The 20,481-nt window shown below is 35.2% G+C and overlaps 1 protein-coding gene across 1 annotated transcript in view; it reads right to left on the bottom strand.

Annotated features, from left to right (window-relative positions):
- The window catches only part of LOC143227962 (ras GTPase-activating protein raskol-like), a 111,343-nt gene that overhangs the window by 36,827 nt on the left and 54,035 nt on the right, over nt 1-20,481 (bottom strand). The window contains exon 3 of the mRNA XM_076459313.1: nt 2,303-2,412. Within this exon, the coding sequence (XP_076315428.1) occupies nt 2,303-2,412 (110 nt within the window). The remainder of the gene's footprint in view (nt 1-2,302; nt 2,413-20,481) is intronic.

Below are 20,481 nucleotides of genomic sequence, written 5' to 3' on the forward strand. Positions count from 1 at the left end.
ACTAAGCTAGAATTAAGCAATAGTTCTTCAGGACGGACGGGAAAATCGGAAGTAGAGAATAAATCTTTAAATATTTGATAATACAGTTCGCCAAGTTTTATAAAACTAATAATCTATACTTATAAAATATGAAAAGAATGTTTGTTTGTTTTTTAATTTGGCGCAAAACTACTCGAGGGCTATCTGCGCTAGCCGTCCCCAATTTAGCAGTGTAAGACTAGAGGGAAGGCAGCTAGTCATAACCACCCACCGCCAACTCTTGGACTACTCTTTTACCAACGAATAGTGGGATTGACCGTCACTTTATAACGCCTCCACGGCTGAAAGGTCGAGCATGTTTGGCGCGACGGGGATGCGAACCCGCAACCCTTGGATTATGAGTCGCACACCTTAACCCACCTGGCCATGCCGGGCCATAAAAAAGAAACTGTTCTTATAGTTTGAAGCGTAGATTTTTTAAACCTGTATTACATCTTTAAAGTCGAACCTGCTTTAAACCGATGAATGTAGACTTTGTTTGTGGAAACGTAAAAAGGAGAGTTCGAGTCTAACATGGCCTGGTGTTCAGGGAACTCAACTCGCAATCTGAGGGTGGCAGGTTTGAATCCCAGGGCTAATTTAAACACATCAGGGTGGCCGGCCACACAACCACATGGGGTTAAGGTTGACTGAATGAGCGGGAGATTTGAAAGCTAACTGTCACGTGAGAATATTGTAATTGGATGTGTATAAATCAGGTTAACATGAACAAATTAACAAATCGCTGTGAAGGACACACGACACATGTCCAAATAAAATCAGCAACACCTTTAAATCAACTACTTGTTTTAACAGGAATATATTTAATAAACACAATGTATTCAAAGATGCATTATTAGAAGTGCTTCAGATTAAAGCTAAGAAACTAATCTGTCACTTTTAGTTCGTCCTTTAACAGTGGAAATACTATATAGTGTAATAGTGTTGGTTGGAATGTTCACTGACAGATAAAAGTACTATGATATTATTAAACAGACAATCCTTAACACAAGCACAAAATCATTGCTGGGAACACGACAAACAACCTTCCCCACAGATATTTTGTCAACATTTCACACAAACGTTAAAATCGAACCCTGTTGCTTCCTTACCAAGTGATTTACCACAGTAATAAATACGTAACTTGATCGACACAATCATTACTTGGTAACTCAATAATAACAGGCGAACTGCTGAACCGATTGTTACCAAGCCTGACAGGCACACACCACCAAGGAACCCCCCGTCCCCCTAGGAAAGTAGCATAGGGAGCTTATATTCGGGTTTGATTCTCCTATATCACCCTCAAAGGCCCCTGTGTCTTCCCCGTGGGTTGCAATGAATACGTGTTATCACAATGGTATACACGTACACCCAACAATATTGCTAAGGTTACGAATTTGATCAGGGCGAGTATTCTAGTACAAGACACTAGTTGTAATTCTGATTTGAACAGAGCCGTAGTCCACGCCTTTCTACCGGTAATTTCCTAGAAAGAGGGCCGAAGGTGGCCTGCAGGAGTCACTGTTTTAGTCACTCGCATCACACACCTTTGTTTGTTTTCTTTCTCAGTCCGTCAGTCAGTAGACACTAATATGACATCACATAAGAAATGCTTAACGTTGCAATGTGTACTGTCGTGAAGTCAGTAAAACGTGCGCATGCCATGAATCACGAGAATAATTAAGCACTCTGTAGACTACAATACAGTATGATAAAATATTTGCTCCTCTTAATTGTGGTTTTTATTTACTCTTGAAACAGAACACTTAAGGACCTTACAGTAGGGCCCGGCATGGCCAGGTGGTTAAGGCACTCGACTCGTAATCTGAGGGTCGCAGGTTCAAATCACCGTCACGTCAAACATGCTCGCTCTTTCAGTCGTGGGGGTGTTATAATGTGACGGTCAATCCCACTACTCATTGGTAAAAGAGTGGGTGGTGATGACTTGCTGCCTTCCCTCTTGTCTTACACTGCTAAATTAGGGACGGTTAGCGCAGATAGCCCTCATGTAGCTTTGCGCGAAATTCAAAACAAATAAAACACAGGACCTTACAGTAAAACATGTACTACAATATTTATTTTACCTGTCTAAATTGTTGTGTAACAGATCAACAAGTCATGAGGTAAACAATTTAAACAACAAAGTTTAAAATATAACAGATGAACTATTATTGTCTTTTGTAAATTTTTTGGGCTAATTCAGAATATACTTGAAAAGTAGCTACTCCAACACTTGAAAACTACATAACAAAATTTGGTGTTTGATTCATGTCGAACTTACGGTTAACCGTCTGGAACTGGGACTTGGCATCTCCACACCTCTTACTCCAAGAATAGGAGACGTTGGAGCGCTGCCCCGGTGATCGGAGTTTGACTTGTCGTACGAAGAATCTGTTCATAAAGTTAAAATACAAAATAAGAAACCTGCAACACACGTGTTACTCTGCATTTAATTATCTGAGAATACATTAGGCAGATATGCGAACAATTCATTGTATTATAAATGTATTTAAATAGATGCACAAGTCCAAGGAAAACCACATCATAACTGATTACTGTGTGTTGATCACGAAAAGTGGTCGTTTTTTAAGGAATAGAATATTTTTTTTATTTTAATACAATGAGCAGATTATTCGATGAAACCCGACAAAAATCCAGAGTTACATGACAAACAACAGGACCTAATTGATAACATATCAAACTATAGGACCTAACAACAGAAATATTTCAAATAATAAGAACTAATTAGTAACAGTAGTTCAAATAGTAGGATTTGACTGACAACAATATATCAAACAAAAGGACCTAACTGACAACAATATCATAAAGAACAATCAGAACCAAATTGATAACAATGTATCAAACAATATACCAGCAGTGTGATCTAATCCTTATATACCAGCAGTGTGATCTAATCCTTATATACTAGTAACGTGATCTAATCCTGATATACTAGCAGTGTGATCTAATCCTTATATACCAGCAGTGTGATCTAATCTTTATATATCAGCAGTGTGATCTAATCCTTATATTCTAGCAGTGTGATCTAATCCTTATATACCAGCAGTGTGATCTAATCTTTATATATCAGCAGTGTGATCTAATCCTTATATACTAGTAACGTGATCTAACCCTTATATAATAGTAACGTGATCTAATCCTGATATACTAGCAGTGTGATCTAATCCTTATATACCAGCAGTGTGATCTAATCTTTATATATCAGCAGTGTGATCTAATCCTTATATTCTAGCAGTGTGACCTAATCCTTATATACCAGCAGTGTGATCTAATCTTTATATATCAGCAGTGTGATCTAATCCTTATATACTAGTAACGTGATCTAATCCTTATATACTAGCAGTGTGATCTAATCCTTATATACCAGCAGTGTGATCTAATCCTTATATACTAGTAACATGATCTAATCCTTATATACTAGCAGTGTGACCTAATCCTTATATACCAGCAGTGTGATCTAATCCTTATATACTAGCAGTGTAATCTAATCCTTATATACCAGCAGTGTGATCTAATCCTTATATACCAGCAGTGTGATCTAATCCTTATATACTAGCAGTGTGATCTAATCCTTATATACCAGCAGTGTGATCTAATCCTTATATACCAGCAGTGTGATCTAATCCTTATATACTAGTAACGTGATCTAATCCTTATATACTAGCAGTGTGATCTAATCCTTATATACTAGTAACGTGATCTAATCCTTATATACTAGTAACGTGATCTAATCCTTATATACTAGCAGTGTGATCTAATCCTTATATACCAGCAGTGTGATCTAATCCTTATATACCAGCAGTGTGATCTAATCCTTATATACCAGCAGTGTGATCTAATCCTTATATACTAGTAACGTGATCTAATCCTTATATACCAGCAGTGTGATATAATCCTTATATACTAGTAACGTGATCTAATCCTTATATACTAGTAACGAGATCTAATCCTTATATACCAGCAGTGTGATCTAATCCTTATATACCAGCAGTGTGATCTAATCCTTATATACCAGCAGTGTGATCTAATCGCCCCGCTATACCAGCAGTGTGATCTAATCCTTATATACTAGCAGTGTGATCTAATCTTTATATACCAGCAGTGTGATCTAATCCTTATATACCAGCAGTGTGATCTAATGCTTATATACCAGCAGTGTGATCTAATCCTTATACACTAGTAACGTGATCTAATCCTTATATACCAGCAGTGTGATCTAATCCTTATATACCAGCAGTGTGATCTAATCCTTATATACTAGCAGTGTGATCTAATCCTTATATACCAGCAGTGTGATCTAATCCTTATATACCAGCAGTGTGATCTAATCCTTATATACTAGCAGTGTGATCTAATCCTTATATACTAGCAGTGTGATCTAATCCTTATATACTAGTAACGTGATCTAATCCTTATATACTAGCAGTGTGATCTAATCCTTATATACCAGTAGTGTGATCTAATCCTTATATACCAGTAGTGTGATCTAATCGCCCCTATACCAGCAGTGTGATCTAATCCTTATATACTAGCAGTGTGGTCCAATCGCCTATACTAGCAGTGTGATCTAATCGCTTATATACCAGCAGTGTGATCTAATCCCCATATACCAGCAGTGTGATCTAATCCTTATATACCAGCAGTGTGATCTAATCCTTACATACCAGCAGTGTGATCTAATCCTTACATACCAGCAGTGCATCTAATCCTTATATACCAGCAGTGTGATCTAATCCTTACATATACTAGTAACGTGATCTAATCCTTATATACTAGCAGTGTGATCTAATCCTTATATACCAGTAGTGTGATCTAATCCTTATATACTAGCAGTGTGGTCTAATCCTTATATACCAGCAGTGTGATCTAATCCTTATATACTAGTAACGTGATCTAATCCTTATATACCAGCAGTGTGATCTAATCCTTATATACTAGCAGTGTGATCTAATCCTTATATACTAGTAACGTGATCTAATCCTTATATACCAGCAGTGTGATCTAATCCTTATATACCAGCAGTGTGATCTAATCCTTATATACCAGCAGTGTGATCTAATCCTTATATACTAGTAACGTGATCTAATCCTTATATACTAGTAACGTGATCTAATCCTTATATACCAGCAGTGTGATCTAATCCTTATATACTAGTAACGTGATCTAATCCTTATATACAAGCAGTGTGATCTAATCCTTATATACCAGCAGTGTGATCTAATCCTTATATACCAGCAGTGTGATCTAATCCCTATATACTAGTAACGTGATCTAATCCTTATATACCAGCAGTGTGATCTAATCGCTTATATACCAGCAGTGTGATCTAATCGCCCTATACCAGCAGTGTGATCTAATCCTTATATACCAGCAGTGTGATCTAATCCTCATATACTAGCAGTGTGATCTAATCCTTATATACTAGCAGTGTGATCTAATCCTTATATATCAGCAGTGTGATCTAATCCTTATATACCAGCAGTGTGATCTAATCCTTATATACTAGCAGTGTGATCTAATCCTTATATACCAGCAGTGTGATCTAATCCTTATATACAAGCAGTGTGATCTAATCCTTATATACAAGCAGTGTGATCTAATCCTTATATACCAGCAGTGTGATCTAATCCTTATATACCAGCAGTGTGATCTAATCCTTATATACCAGCAGTGTGATCTAATCCTTACATTTCTGTATAATGATACAATGATCTAACACCTACAAACAGCTACTGTATAAATATTTCAAATTCAATCAGCTAAGTACACTACCGAAGGATAAAAAAAGAAACCAGAACCACGACTGGCAAGTTTCCACAACTTAGCACCCGTTCTTTTGTCTCGGTTCTTTCCTTTAATATAAAACAACTTACGTTGCCGGCTGTTAACTGGTCTCTCACTAGTCAGTTAAACATGAAGGCAGAGATAGAACATAATTAATACTTTCTGTAATAAATATCCCACTGTACATAATAACAAAGTTACTTTTTAATAATTACAGGAACAACAACACATTGTTGTAACCCCCTAGGAATCAGTTCGTATGTGACTAGATTGTGTCAGTTTCACATTTAACTAGACATCGAAGGAAACATTTATCCAGTATAAGGTCATTCACCCGGAACAACACAGTAACGGAAGGTCATTAGATGTTTCTACTGTTTATTAAGCTATTTGTACCGATTTTACTCTGTATGTTTGTAGTGTGAGATTGCGTGACCTCTGGCTTGTTACAAAATACTTCCGTGAGGTAAATAATTGGAAAACGTTTAAAATACGATATTGTCTGTTCATACATATCTGTTACACTACTGCAGGGTCTGTTTACACACACATCTGTTACACAACTACAGGGTGTGTTTACACATCTGTTACACTACTACAGGGTGTGTTTACACATCTGTTACACTACTACAGGGTCTGTTTACACATCTGTTACATTACTACAGGGACTGTTTACACACACATCTGTTACACAACTACAGGGTGTGTTTACACATCTGTTACACTACTACAGGGTGTGTTTACACCTCTGTTACACTACTACAGGGTCTGTTTACACACACATCTGTTACACAACTACAGGGTGTGTTTACACATCTGTTACACAACTACAGGGTGTGTTTACACCTCTGTTACACTACTACAGGGTCTGTTTACACACACATCTGTTACACAACTACAGGGTGTGTTTACACATCTGTTACACAACTACAGGGTGTGTTTACACATCTGTTACACTACTACAGGGTGTGTTTACACCTCTGTTACACTACTACAGGGTCTGTTTACACACACATCTGTTACACAACTACAGGGTGTGTTTACACATCTGTTACACAACTACAGGGTGTGTTTACACATCTGTTACACAACTACAGGGTGTGTTTACACATCTGTTACACTACTACAGGGTGTGTTTACACACATCTGTTACACTACTACAGGGTCTGTTTACACATCTGTAACACTACTACAGGGTCTGTTTACACATCTGTTACACTACTACAGGGTCTGTTTACACATATCTGTCACACTACTACAGGGACTGTTTACACACACATCTGTTACACAACTACAGGGTGTGTTTACACATCTGTTACACTACTACAGGGTCTGTTTACACACACATCTGTTACACTACTACAGGGTCTGTTTACACATCTGTTACACTACTGCAGGGTCTGTTTACACATATCTGTCACACTACTACAGGGACTGTTTACACACACATCTGTTACACAACTACAGGGTGTGTTTACACATCTGTTACACTACTACAGGGTATGTTTACACATCTGTTACACTACTACAGGGTGTGTTTACACATCTGTTACATTACTACAGGGTCTGTTTACACACACATCTGTTACACTACTACAGGGTGTGTTTACACATCTGTTACACTACTACAGGGTGTGTTTACACACACATCTGTTACACAACTACAGGGTGTGTTTACACATCTGTTACACTACTACAGGGTGTGTTTACACACATCTGTTACACTACTACAGGGTGTGTTTACACATCTGTTACACTACTACAGGGTCTGTTTACACATCTGTTACACTACTACAGGGTGTGTTTTCACACACATCTGTTACACAACTACAGGGTGTGTTTACACATCTGTTACACTACTACAGGGTGTGTTTACACACACATCTGTTACACTACTACAGGGTGTGTTTACACACACATCTGTTACACTACTACAGGGTGTGTTTAGACATCTGTTACACTACTACAGGGTCTGTTTACACACACATCTGTTACACTACTACAGGGTCTGTTTACACACACATCTGTTACACTACTGCAGGGTCTGTTTACACACATCTGTTACACTACTACAGGGTGTGTTTACACACATCTGTTACACTACTACAGGGTCTGTTTACACACATCTGTTACACTACTACAGGGTCTGTTTACACACACATCTGTTACACTACTACAGGGTCTGTTTACACACACATCTGTTACACTACTGCAGGGTCTGTTTACACACACATCTGTTACACTACTGCAGGGTGTGTTTACACATCTGTTACACTACTACAGGGTATGTTTACACATCTGTTACACTACTACAGGGTGTGTTTACACATATCTGTTACACTACTACAGGGTCTGTTTACACATATCTGTTACACTACTGCAGGGTCTGTTTACACATATCTGTTACACTACTACAGGGTCTGTTTACACATATCTGTTACACTACTACAGGGTGTGTTTACACACATCTGTTACACTACTACAGGATGTGTTTACACATCTGTTACACTACTACAGGGTGTGTTTACACATCTGTTACACTACTACAGGGTGTGTTTACACACATCTGTTACACTACTACAGGGTCTGTTTACACACACATCTGTTACACTACTGCAGGGTCTGTTTACACACACATCTGTTACACTACTGCAGGGTCTGTTTACACACACATCTGTTACACTACTACAGGATCTGTTTACACACACATCTGTTACACTACTGCAGGGTGTGTTTACACACACATCTGTTACACTACTGCAGGGTCTGTTTACACACACATCTGTTACACTACTACAGGGTCTGTTTACACACACATCTGTTACACTACTGCAGGGTCTGTTTACACATCTGTTACACTACTACAGGGTGTGTTTACACACATCTGTTACACTACTACAGGGTCTGTTTACACACATCTGTTACACTACTACAGGGTCTGTTTACACACACATCTGTTACACTACTACAGGGTCTGTTTACACACACATCTGTTACACTACTGCAGGGTCTGTTTACACACACATCTGTTACACTACTGCAGGGTGTGTTTACACACACATCTGTTACACTACTGCAGGGTCTGTTTACACACACATCTGTTACACTACTACAGGGTCTGTTTACACACACATCTGTTACACTACTGCAGGGTCTGTTTACACACATCTGTTACACTACTACAGGGTGTGTTTACACACATCTGTTACACTACTACAGGGTCTGTTTACACACATCTGTTACACTACTACAGGGTCTGTTTACACACACATCTGTTACACTACTACAGGGTCTGTTTACACACACATCTGTTACACTACTGCAGGGTCTGTTTACACATATCTGTTACACTACTACAGGGTGTGTTTACACACACATCTGTTACACAACTACAGGGTGTGTTTACACACACATCTGTTACACTACTACAGGGTGTGTTTACACACACATCTGTTACACTACTACAGGGTGTGTTTACACACACATCTGTTACACAACTACAGGGTCTGTTTACACATCTGTTACACTACTACAGGGTGTGTTTACACACACATCTGTTACACTACTACAGGGTCTGTTTACACATATCTGTTACACTACTAAAGGGTTTGTTTACACACACATCTGTTACACTACTACAGGGTGTGTTTACACATCTGTTACACTACTACAGGGTGTGTTTACACACACATCTGTTACACTACTGCAGGGTCTGTTTACACACACATCTGTTACACTACTACAGGGTCTGTTTACACACACATCTGTCACACTACTACAGGATCTGTTTACACACACATCTGTCACACTACTGCAGGGTGTGTTTACACACACATCTGTTACACTACTGCAGGGTCTGTTTACACACACATCTGTTACACTACTGCAGGGTCTGTTTACACACACATCTGTTACACTACTGCAGGATCTGTTTACACATATCTGTTACACTACTAAAGGGTTTGTTTACACACACATCTGTTACACTACTACAGGGTGTGTTTACACATCTGTTACACTACTGCAGGGTCTGTTTACACATATCTGTTACACTACTACAGGGTCTGTTTACACACATATGTTACACTACTACAGGATCTGTTTACACATATCTGTTACACAACTACAGGGTCTGTTTACAAACATCTGTTACACTACTACAGGGTCTGTTTACACACATCTTTTACACATCTGTTATGATCTGAGTGTGTGAATATTTTGTGTCGGAAAGAACTGTTACACGTCCTTTCAAAACATCAATTTCCGGTAGCATCACAGTACTTGAGAAACACTACACTAATATCAAAATGTATTCCTCAAACATGTCACTCCATAGCGACTTTATGGAGGCCATAGTTAATAGGCACTTTGCCGGCTTGTATATTGAAAATCATGATACTAAACACTCAATTCTTAAAGTTAATTTCATAAATATTAATAGTTTTGTTGTTTAACGTGTGTATGTATATATTTATTGTCCCTCATTAGAAAATTATTTCGTTTTGGTAGCCGATTACATGGAGGTAGGCCTAACATAAATCTCTAATGCTGGCCGAACTTAGTTATGTATTATTAGGATTATGGCCAGGATATCCAATGGAAGGTTCATTGCATTTTAATTATTAGTTATTGTTTTACTTCTTGTGAACTGTTTTATAGGATTACTTACAGACAGTAAATCGTATATGATATTTGGTACGTTATATCTTAATATTCTTTAAGTTCTAACCTGTGCCTCAATCAAAAATTAATTATAATAGGAAAATGAATGAAAAACATTATAAACTACAATCATTTGGTGTGTAACACTCGCATGAAAAACATTATAAACTACAATCATTTGGTGTGTAACACTCGCACGAAAGACATTATAAACTACAATCTTTTGGTGTGTAACACTCGCACGAAAAACATTATAAACTACAATGATTTGGTGTGTAACACTCGCATGAAAAACATTATAAACTACAATCATTTGGTGTGTAACACTCGCACGAAAGACATTATAAACTACAATCATTTGGTGTGTAACACTCGCACGAAAGACATTATAAACTACAATCATTTGGTTGTAACACTCGCATGAAAGACATTATAAACTACAATCATTTGGTGTGTAACATTCGCATGAAAAACATTATAAACTACAATCATTTGGTGTGTAACATTCGCATGAAAGACATTATAAACTACAATCATTTGGTGTGTAACACTCGCATGAAAGACATTATAAACTACAATGATTTGGTGTGTAACATTCGCATGAAAGACATTATAAACTACAATCATTTGGTGTGTAACATTCGCATGAAAAACATTATAAACTACAATCATTTGGTGTGTAACATTCGCATGAAAAACATTATAAACTACATTGATTTGGTGTGTAACACTCGCATGAAAAACATTATAAACTACAATCATTTGGTGTGTAACACTCGCATGAAAGACATTATAAACTACAATGATTTGGTGTGTAACATTTGCATGAAAGACATTATAAACTACAATCATTTGGTGTGTAACATTCGCATGAAAAACATTATAAACTACAATCATTTGGTGTGTAACACTCGCACGAAAAACATTATAAACTACAATGATTTGGTGTGTAACACTCGCACGAAAAACATTATAAACTACAATGATTTGGTGTGTAACACTTGCATGAAAAACATTATAAACTCCAATGATATGGTGTGTAACACTCGCATGAAAGACATTATAAACTACAATCATTTGGTGTGTAACATTCGCATGAAAAACATTATAAACTACAATCATTTGGTGTGTAACATTCGCATGAAAGACATTATAAACTACAATCATTTGGTGTGTAACACTCGCATGAAAGACATTATAAACTACAATGATTTGGTGTGTAACACTCGCACGAAAGACATTATAAACTACAATCATTTGGTTGTAACACTCGCATGAAAGACATTATAAACTACAATCATTTGGTGTGTAACATTCGCATGAAAAACATTATAAACTACAATCATTTGGTGTGTAACATTCGCATGAAAGACATTATAAACTACAATCATTTGGTGTGTAACACTCGCATGAAAGACATTATAAACTACAATGATTTGGTGTGTAACATTCGCATGAAAGACATTATAAACTACAATCATTTGGTGTGTAACACTTGCATGAAAAACATTATAAACTACAATCATTTGGTGTGTAACATTCGCATGAAAAACATTATAAACTACAATCATTTGGTGTGTAACACTCGCATGAAAAACATTATAAACTGCAATGATTTGGTGTGTAACATTCGCATGAAAAACATTATAAACTCCAATGATATGGTGTGTAACACTCGCATGAAAGACATTATAAACTACAATCATTTGGTGTGTAACATTCGCATGAAAAACATTATAAACTACAATCATTTGGTGTGTAACATTCGCATGAAAGACATTATAAACTACAATCATTTGGTGTGTAACACTCGCATGAAAGACATTATAAACTACAATGATTTGGTGTGTAACACTCGCACGAAAGACATTATAAACTACAATCATTTGGTTGTAACACTCGCATGAAAGACATTATAAACTACAATCATTTGGTGTGTAACATTCGCATGAAAAACATTATAAACTACAATCATTTGGTGTGTAACATTCGCATGAAAGACATTATAAACTACAATCATTTGGTGTGTAACACTCGCATGAAAGACATTATAAACTACAATGATTTGGTGTGTAACATTCGCATGAAAGACATTATAAACTACAATCATTTGGTGTGTAACATTCGCATGAAAAACATTATAAACTACAATCATTTGGTGTGTAACATTCGCATGAAAAACATTATAAACTACATTGATTTGGTGTGTAACACTCGCATGAAAAACATTATAAACTACAATCATTTGGTGTGTAACACTCGCATGAAAGACATTATAAACTACAATGATTTGGTGTGTAACATTTGCATGAAAGACATTACAAACTACAATCATTTGGTGTGTAACATTCGCATGAAAAACATTATAAACTACAATCATTTGGTGTGTAACACTCGCACGAAAAACATTATAAACTACAATGATTTGGTGTGTAACACTCGCACGAAAAACATTATAAACTACAATGATTTGGTGTGTAACACTTGCATGAAAAACATTATAAACTACAATCATTTGGTGTGTAACATTCGCATGAAAAACATTATAAACTACAATCATTTGGTGTGTAACACTCGCATGAAAAACATTATAAACTGCAATGATTTGGTGTGTAACATTCGCATGAAAAACATTATAAACTCCAATGATATGGTGTGTAACACTCGCATGAAAGACATTATAAACTACAATCATTTGGTGTGTAACATTCGCATGAAAAACATTATAAACTACAATCATTTGGTGTGTAACATTCGCATGAAAGACATTATAAACTACAATCATTTGGTGTGTAACACTCGCATGAAAGACATTATAAACTACAATGATTTGGTGTGTAACATTCGCATGAAAGACATTATAAACTACAATCATTTGGTGTGTAACATTCGCATGAAAAACATTATAAACTACAATCATTTGGTGTGTAACATTCGCATGAAAAACATTATAAACTACAATGATTTGGTGTGTAACACTCGCATGAAAAACATTATAAACTACAATCATTTGGTGTGTAACACTCGCATGAAAGACATTATAAACTACAATGATTTGGTGTGTAACATTCGCATGAAAGACATTATAAACTACAATCATTTGGTGTGTAACATTCGCATGAAAAACATTATAAACTACAATCATTTGGTGTGTAACACTCGCACGAAAAACATTATAAACTACAATGATTTGGTGTGTAACACTCGCACGAGAAACATTATAAACTACAATGATTTGGTGTGTAACACTTGCATGAAAAACATTATAAACTACAATCATTTGGTGTGTAACATTCGCATGAAAAACATTATAAACTACAATCATTTGGTGTGTAACATTCGCATGAAAAACATTATAAACAACAATGATTTGGTGTGTAACACTCGCATGAAAAACATTATAAACTACAATCATTTGGTGTGTAACACTCGCATGAAAGACATTATAAACTACAATGATTTGGTGTGTAACATTCGCATGAAAGACATTATAAACTACAATCATTTGGTGTGTAACATTCGCATGAAAAACATTATAAACTACAATCATTTGGTGTGTAACACTCGCACGAAAAACATTATAAACTACAATGATTTGGTGTGTAACATTCGCATGAAAAACATTATAAACTACAATCATTTGGTGTGTAACACTTGCATGAAAAACATTATAAACTACAATGATTTGGTGTGTAACATTCGCATGAAAAACATTATAAACTACAATGATATGGTGTGTAACATTCGCATGAAAAACATTATAAACTACAATCATTTGGTGTGTAACACTCGCATGAAAAACATTATAAACTGCAATGATTTGGTGTGTAACATTCGCATGAAAAACATTATAAACTACAATGATATGGTGTGTAACACTCGCATGAAAAACATTATAACCTACAATCATTTGGTGTGTAACACTCGCACGAAAAACATTATAAACTACAATGATTTGGTGTGTAACACTTGCATGAAAAACATTATAAACTACAATCATTTGGTGTGTAACACTCGCACGAAAAACATTATAAACTACAATGATTTGGTGTGTAACACTCGCACGAAAAACATAAACTACAATGATTTGGTGTGTAACACTTGCATGAAAAACATTATAAACTACAATCATTTGGTGTGTAACATTCGCGTGAAAAACATTATAAACTACAATCATTTGGTGTGTAACACTCGCATGAAAAACATTATAAACTGCAATGATTTGGTGTGTAACATTCGCATGAAAAACATTATAAACTACAATGATATGGTGTGTAACACTCGCATGAAAAACATTATAAACTACAATCATTTGGTGTGTAACACTCGCACGAAAAACATTATAAACTACAGTGATTTGGTGTGTAACACTTGCATGAAAAACATTATAAACTACAATCATTTGGTGTGTAACACTCGCACGAAAAACATTATAAACTACAATGATTTGGTGTGTAACACTCGCACGAAAAACATTATAAACTACAATGATTTGGTGTGTAACACTCGCATGAAAAACATTATAAACTACAATGATTTGGTGTGTAACATTCGCATGAAAAACATTATAAACTACAATGATATGGTGTGTAACACTCGCATGAAAAACATTATAAACTACAATCATTTGGTGTGTAACACTCGCACGAAAAACATTATAAACTACAGTGATTTGGTGTGTAACACTTGCATGAAAAACATTATAAACTACAATCATTTGGTGTGTAACACTCGCACGAAAAACATTATAAACTACAATGATTTGGTGTGTAACACTCGCACGAAAAACATTATAAACTACAATGATTTGGTGTGTAACACTCGCATGAAAAACATTATAAACTACAATCATTTGGTGTGTAACACTCACAGTGATCTACGGACTAAATGCCTGCAGTTTACTATGCTAAAATTAGGGGTTCGATTTCTCCCGGTGGACACAGCAGATAACCCGATGTGGCTTTGTCATAAGAAAATACTTGCAGAAACAAACAATGATTTTAATATCGCTGGTCAGATAGTTCCATACGAACAAACACTGGTCAGACAGCCTATTTAGAACTGTGCTGAAAATTAAACGTAATAGTTTGTACCCTGCTGGCACGGTTGTAAGATTAAGTTCTTAACACGCTAAAACTCGGAGTTGGAATCCCCGCGACCAACGTCTCATTGTGTATATAGCTTGGCAATTAAGAAGAAAAATCTCGCAGTAGTTTTAACTTCAATCGATATTCCTCAATTTTGTAATTTCTGGACCAAACCTTAAAACACGAGATGGATTTAAGGTTTGTTCCCCACGTGTCCTTATGAACATTTTCAATACAGTTCACTAATGAAGGAATTAACATCGGATTTTACATTAAGGTTTAATAACGACTTTGATTACGAGACATTTTTCTATTTAAGAGTTTTAATTACAACTATGAAATTAAACGAGGCCATCCTGAAGTTCGGTGTGATAATTACTAGTGCATTACCACAACGACGTCAAGAGAACGGTATTGTTACATATTCTCACAACTAGCGAACTGCTGGTGTCTGAAAGTAATTCTATCGACAAATATACGACACGAACTCTGCCATTATTACTGTACTATGCAGGAAACGAAATAACTCCATAACTATTTTCTATCCTCCTGTGTTTTTTTATTACAGTATTTTACATACGTAAAATAATTCCTGAGTAACATTTGTCTTTGCTCTGGTTTTTTTTTTTGGCTTGTTTTTTAATATACAAAAGTAATAATAGCATACAGGTTAGCTGCCCCCTAGTGGCGTAGCGGTAGGTATGCAGACTTGTAACGCCAAAACCGGGTTTCGATACAGATTGGCCTTTGTGTAGCTTTGCGCTGTTTACAAGCACTATTCAGGTAATAACAATCTACCAATATTAAACGTCGATTTCTTCTTTCAGTGGAAAAGATAAAAAGCTAAAAATTATTAAACATTCAAATTTTCTTCAAAAACAAACTTTTCACGTGCCAAGGTTATTGTAATTTATCTTCTTTAAGTTTTGATAACGCTGCTTGTGCTTAACTTGAATTTAGTTTTGGTTTGGTGTGAATTTTGCGCACAGCTATACGAAGGCTATCTGCGCGACTCTAATTTAGCAGTGCAAGACTAGAGGGAAGGCAGCTAGTCATCACCACCCACCGCCAATCCTTGGGCTACTCTTTGACCAACGAAGAGTGAGATCGATCGTCACGAATAACGCCCCAACGGCTGAAAGGGCGAGTATGTTTGGTGTGACGGGGATTTCAACCCTGAATCCTCAGATTATATTTTGTTAACCTGAGAATGACATAAAAAGGTCGAAACACTGTTTTCTACTTTATTAGTAAAAGTGTCAATACCCATAACATCCGTCCTGAGACACATGATTTCAACTATCTACTTTCCTATCGGCAAAACGGTTGTAGTGTTTGAGTGCAGGTAGTGAAATCTTTCGAATTTAATTACGATGGTGAAGTAAAGACATGTACTCTTCTAAATGTTTGAGTGAAAAACGTAAGCCATTAAAACCTGGAAGTTCATGCACTCTTGAATATAATATTAACAAGTAAGCTTTACAGAGCTTTCACCTGACCTATGACCCTTTATCTTTATTCCACGTAGACATGTCACGTTATGTCGTGTTTACATTTACAAAACATACATCTCACGTTATCTAGTGTTTACATTATAAAACATACATCTTACGTTATCTAGTGTTTACATTATAAAACATACATCTCACGTTATCTTGTGTTTACATTATAAAACATACATCTTACGTTATCTAGTGTTTACATTATAAAACATACATCTCACGTTATCTAGTGTTTACATTATAAAACATACATCTTACGTTATCTCGTGTTTACATTTACAAAACATACATCTCACGTTATCTCGTGTTTATATTTACAAAACATACATCTTACGTTATCTCGTGTTTACATTTACAAAACATACATCTCACGTTATCTTGTGTTTACATTTACATACACCTTACGTTATCTCGTGTTTATATTTACAAAACATACATCTCACGTTATGTCGTGTTTACATTTACAAAACATACATCTTACGTTATCTCGTGTTTACATTATAAAACATACATCTCACGTTATCTCGTGTTTACATTTACATACATCTCACGTTATCTCGTGTTTACATTTACATACACCTCACGTTATCTTGTGTTTACATTATAAAACATACATCTCACGTTATCTAGTGTTTACATTTACAAAACATACATCTCACGTTATCTAGTGTTTACATTTACAAAACATACATCTCACGTTATCTAGTGTTTACATTTACAAAACATACATCTCACGTTATCTAGTGTTTACATTTACAAAACATACATCTCACGTTATCTAGTGTTTACATTATAAAACATACATCTCACGTTATGTCGTGTTTACATTTACAAAACATACATCTTACGTTATCTAGTGTTTACATTATAAAACATACATCTCACGTTATCTAGTGTTTACATTATAAAACATACATCTCACGTTATCTAGTGTTTACATTTACAAAACATACATCTCACGTTATCTAGTGTTTACATTATAAAACATACATCTCACGTTATCTAGTGTTTACATTATAAAACATACATCTCACGTTATCTAGTGTTTACATTTACAAAACATACATCTCACGTTATCTAGTGTTTACATTTACAAAACATACATCTCACGTTATCTAGTGTTTACATTTACAAAACATACATCTCACGTTATCTAGTGTTTACATTTACAAAACATACATCTCACGTTATCTAGTGTTTACATTATAAAACATACATCTCACGTTATCTAGTGTTTACATTATAAAACATACATCTCACGTTATGTCGTGTTTACATTATAAAACATACATCTCACGTTTTCTCGTGTTTACATTATAAAACATACATCTCACGTTATCTAGTGTTTACATTTACAAAACATACATCTCACGTTATCTAGTGTTTACATTATAAAACATACATCTTACGTTATCTCGTTTTTACACTTATAGAACATACATCTCACGTTATCTAGTGTTTACATTTACAAAACATACATCTCACGTTATCTAGTGTTTACATTTACAAAACATACATCTTACGTTATCTCGTTTTTACACTTATAAAACATACATCTCACGTTATCTCGTGTTTACATTTACATACATCTTACGTTATCTCGTGTTTACATTTACATACATCTTACGTTATCTCGTGTTTACATTTACATACACCTCACGTTATCTTGTGTTTACATTATAAAACATACATCTCACGTTATCTCGTGTTTACATTATAAAACATACATCTCACGTTATGTCGTGTTTACATTATAAAACATACATCTCACGTTATCTAGTGTTTACATTATAAAACATACATCTCACGTTATCTCGTGTTTACATTATAAAACATACATCTCACGTTATCTAGTGTTTACATTATAAAACATACATCTTACGTTATCTAGTGTTTACATTATAAAACATACATCTTACGTTATCTCGTGTTTACACTTATAGAACATAGATCTCACGTTATCTCGTGTTTACATTTACAAAACATACATCTTACGTTATCTCGTGTTTACATTTACATACACCTCACGTTATCTAATGTTTACATTATAAAACATACATCTCACGTTATCTCGTGTTTACATTATAAAACATACATCTCACGTTATCTCGTGTTTACATTATAAAACATACATCTCACGTTATCTAGTGTTTACATTATAAAACATACATCTCACGTTATCTCGTGCTTACATTATAAAACATACATCTCACGTTATCTCGTGTTTACATTATAAAACATACATCTCACGTTATCTAGTGTTTACATTATAAAACATACATCTCACGTTATCTCGTGTTTACATTATAAAACATACATCTTACGTTATCTCGTGTTTACACTTATAGAACATACATCTCACGTTATCTCGTGTTTACATTTACATACATCTTACGTTATCTCGTGTTTACATTTACATACACCTTACGTTATCTCGTGTTTACATTTACATACACCTCACGTTATCTAATGTTTACATTATAAAACATACATCTCACGTTATCTCGTGTTTACACTTATAAAACATACATCTCACGTTATCTCGTGTTTACATTATAAAACATACATCTCACGTTATGTCGTGTTTACATTATAAAACATACATCTCACGTTATCTAGTGTTTACATTATAAAACATACATCTCACGTTATCTCGTGTTTACATTATAAAACATACATCTTACGTTATCTCGTGTTTACAATTGCAAAACATCTAAACAGGAAGAAAACAATAAAAAAGACAAATCAAATAGTTTCGCCAAGTTTACTTTCCGTCACAACCTAAAGCGTACAAGTCAGTAGTACAGAATTACATCCGAAAACAACACAGTTTAAATGAAGCAGTCATAAAACAGATTAGATACCATTAGTAACAGACAGGATTACTGATCCCTTAACGTCAGTTCATACACTTGTTCCACATAAACCTTACACATTATATGACACAGTAATGTTTTCCACGTCTATTTATTTATGTGTGTGTTTTGTCTTATTGCAAAGCCACATTGGGCTATCTGCTGAGTCCACCGAGGGGAATCGAACCCTCTAAGTTTAATGTTGTAAATCCATTAACGTACCGCTGTACCAGTGGGGGATATATTTATTTCACAAAGATAATATTATGTGTTTATCCCATGTAAACCTATTCCATAATCTCGTTGTTTTTTTTTTCTACATGGATCTGTCATACTTTCACGTGGATTTAAGGTTCTTACCCAGGAGTCTGGTAAAAGTCAATTAGGACGTTTTTGTGAGATTAATAACGTAAATCAACAAATCCTGGAGTATGACCACGTGATTAGACTTACTGGGTCGAACTTCTAGCTTACAATTAAAGACCAAGAAATGTTTACAAAACAATTCCACACTTATAAAGATTATCACAAAGAAACAATAACACTTTA

This window comes from Tachypleus tridentatus, chromosome 10, assembly GCF_004210375.1.
Source record: "Tachypleus tridentatus isolate NWPU-2018 chromosome 10, ASM421037v1, whole genome shotgun sequence".
Taxonomy (NCBI): domain Eukaryota; kingdom Metazoa; phylum Arthropoda; class Merostomata; order Xiphosura; family Limulidae; genus Tachypleus; species Tachypleus tridentatus.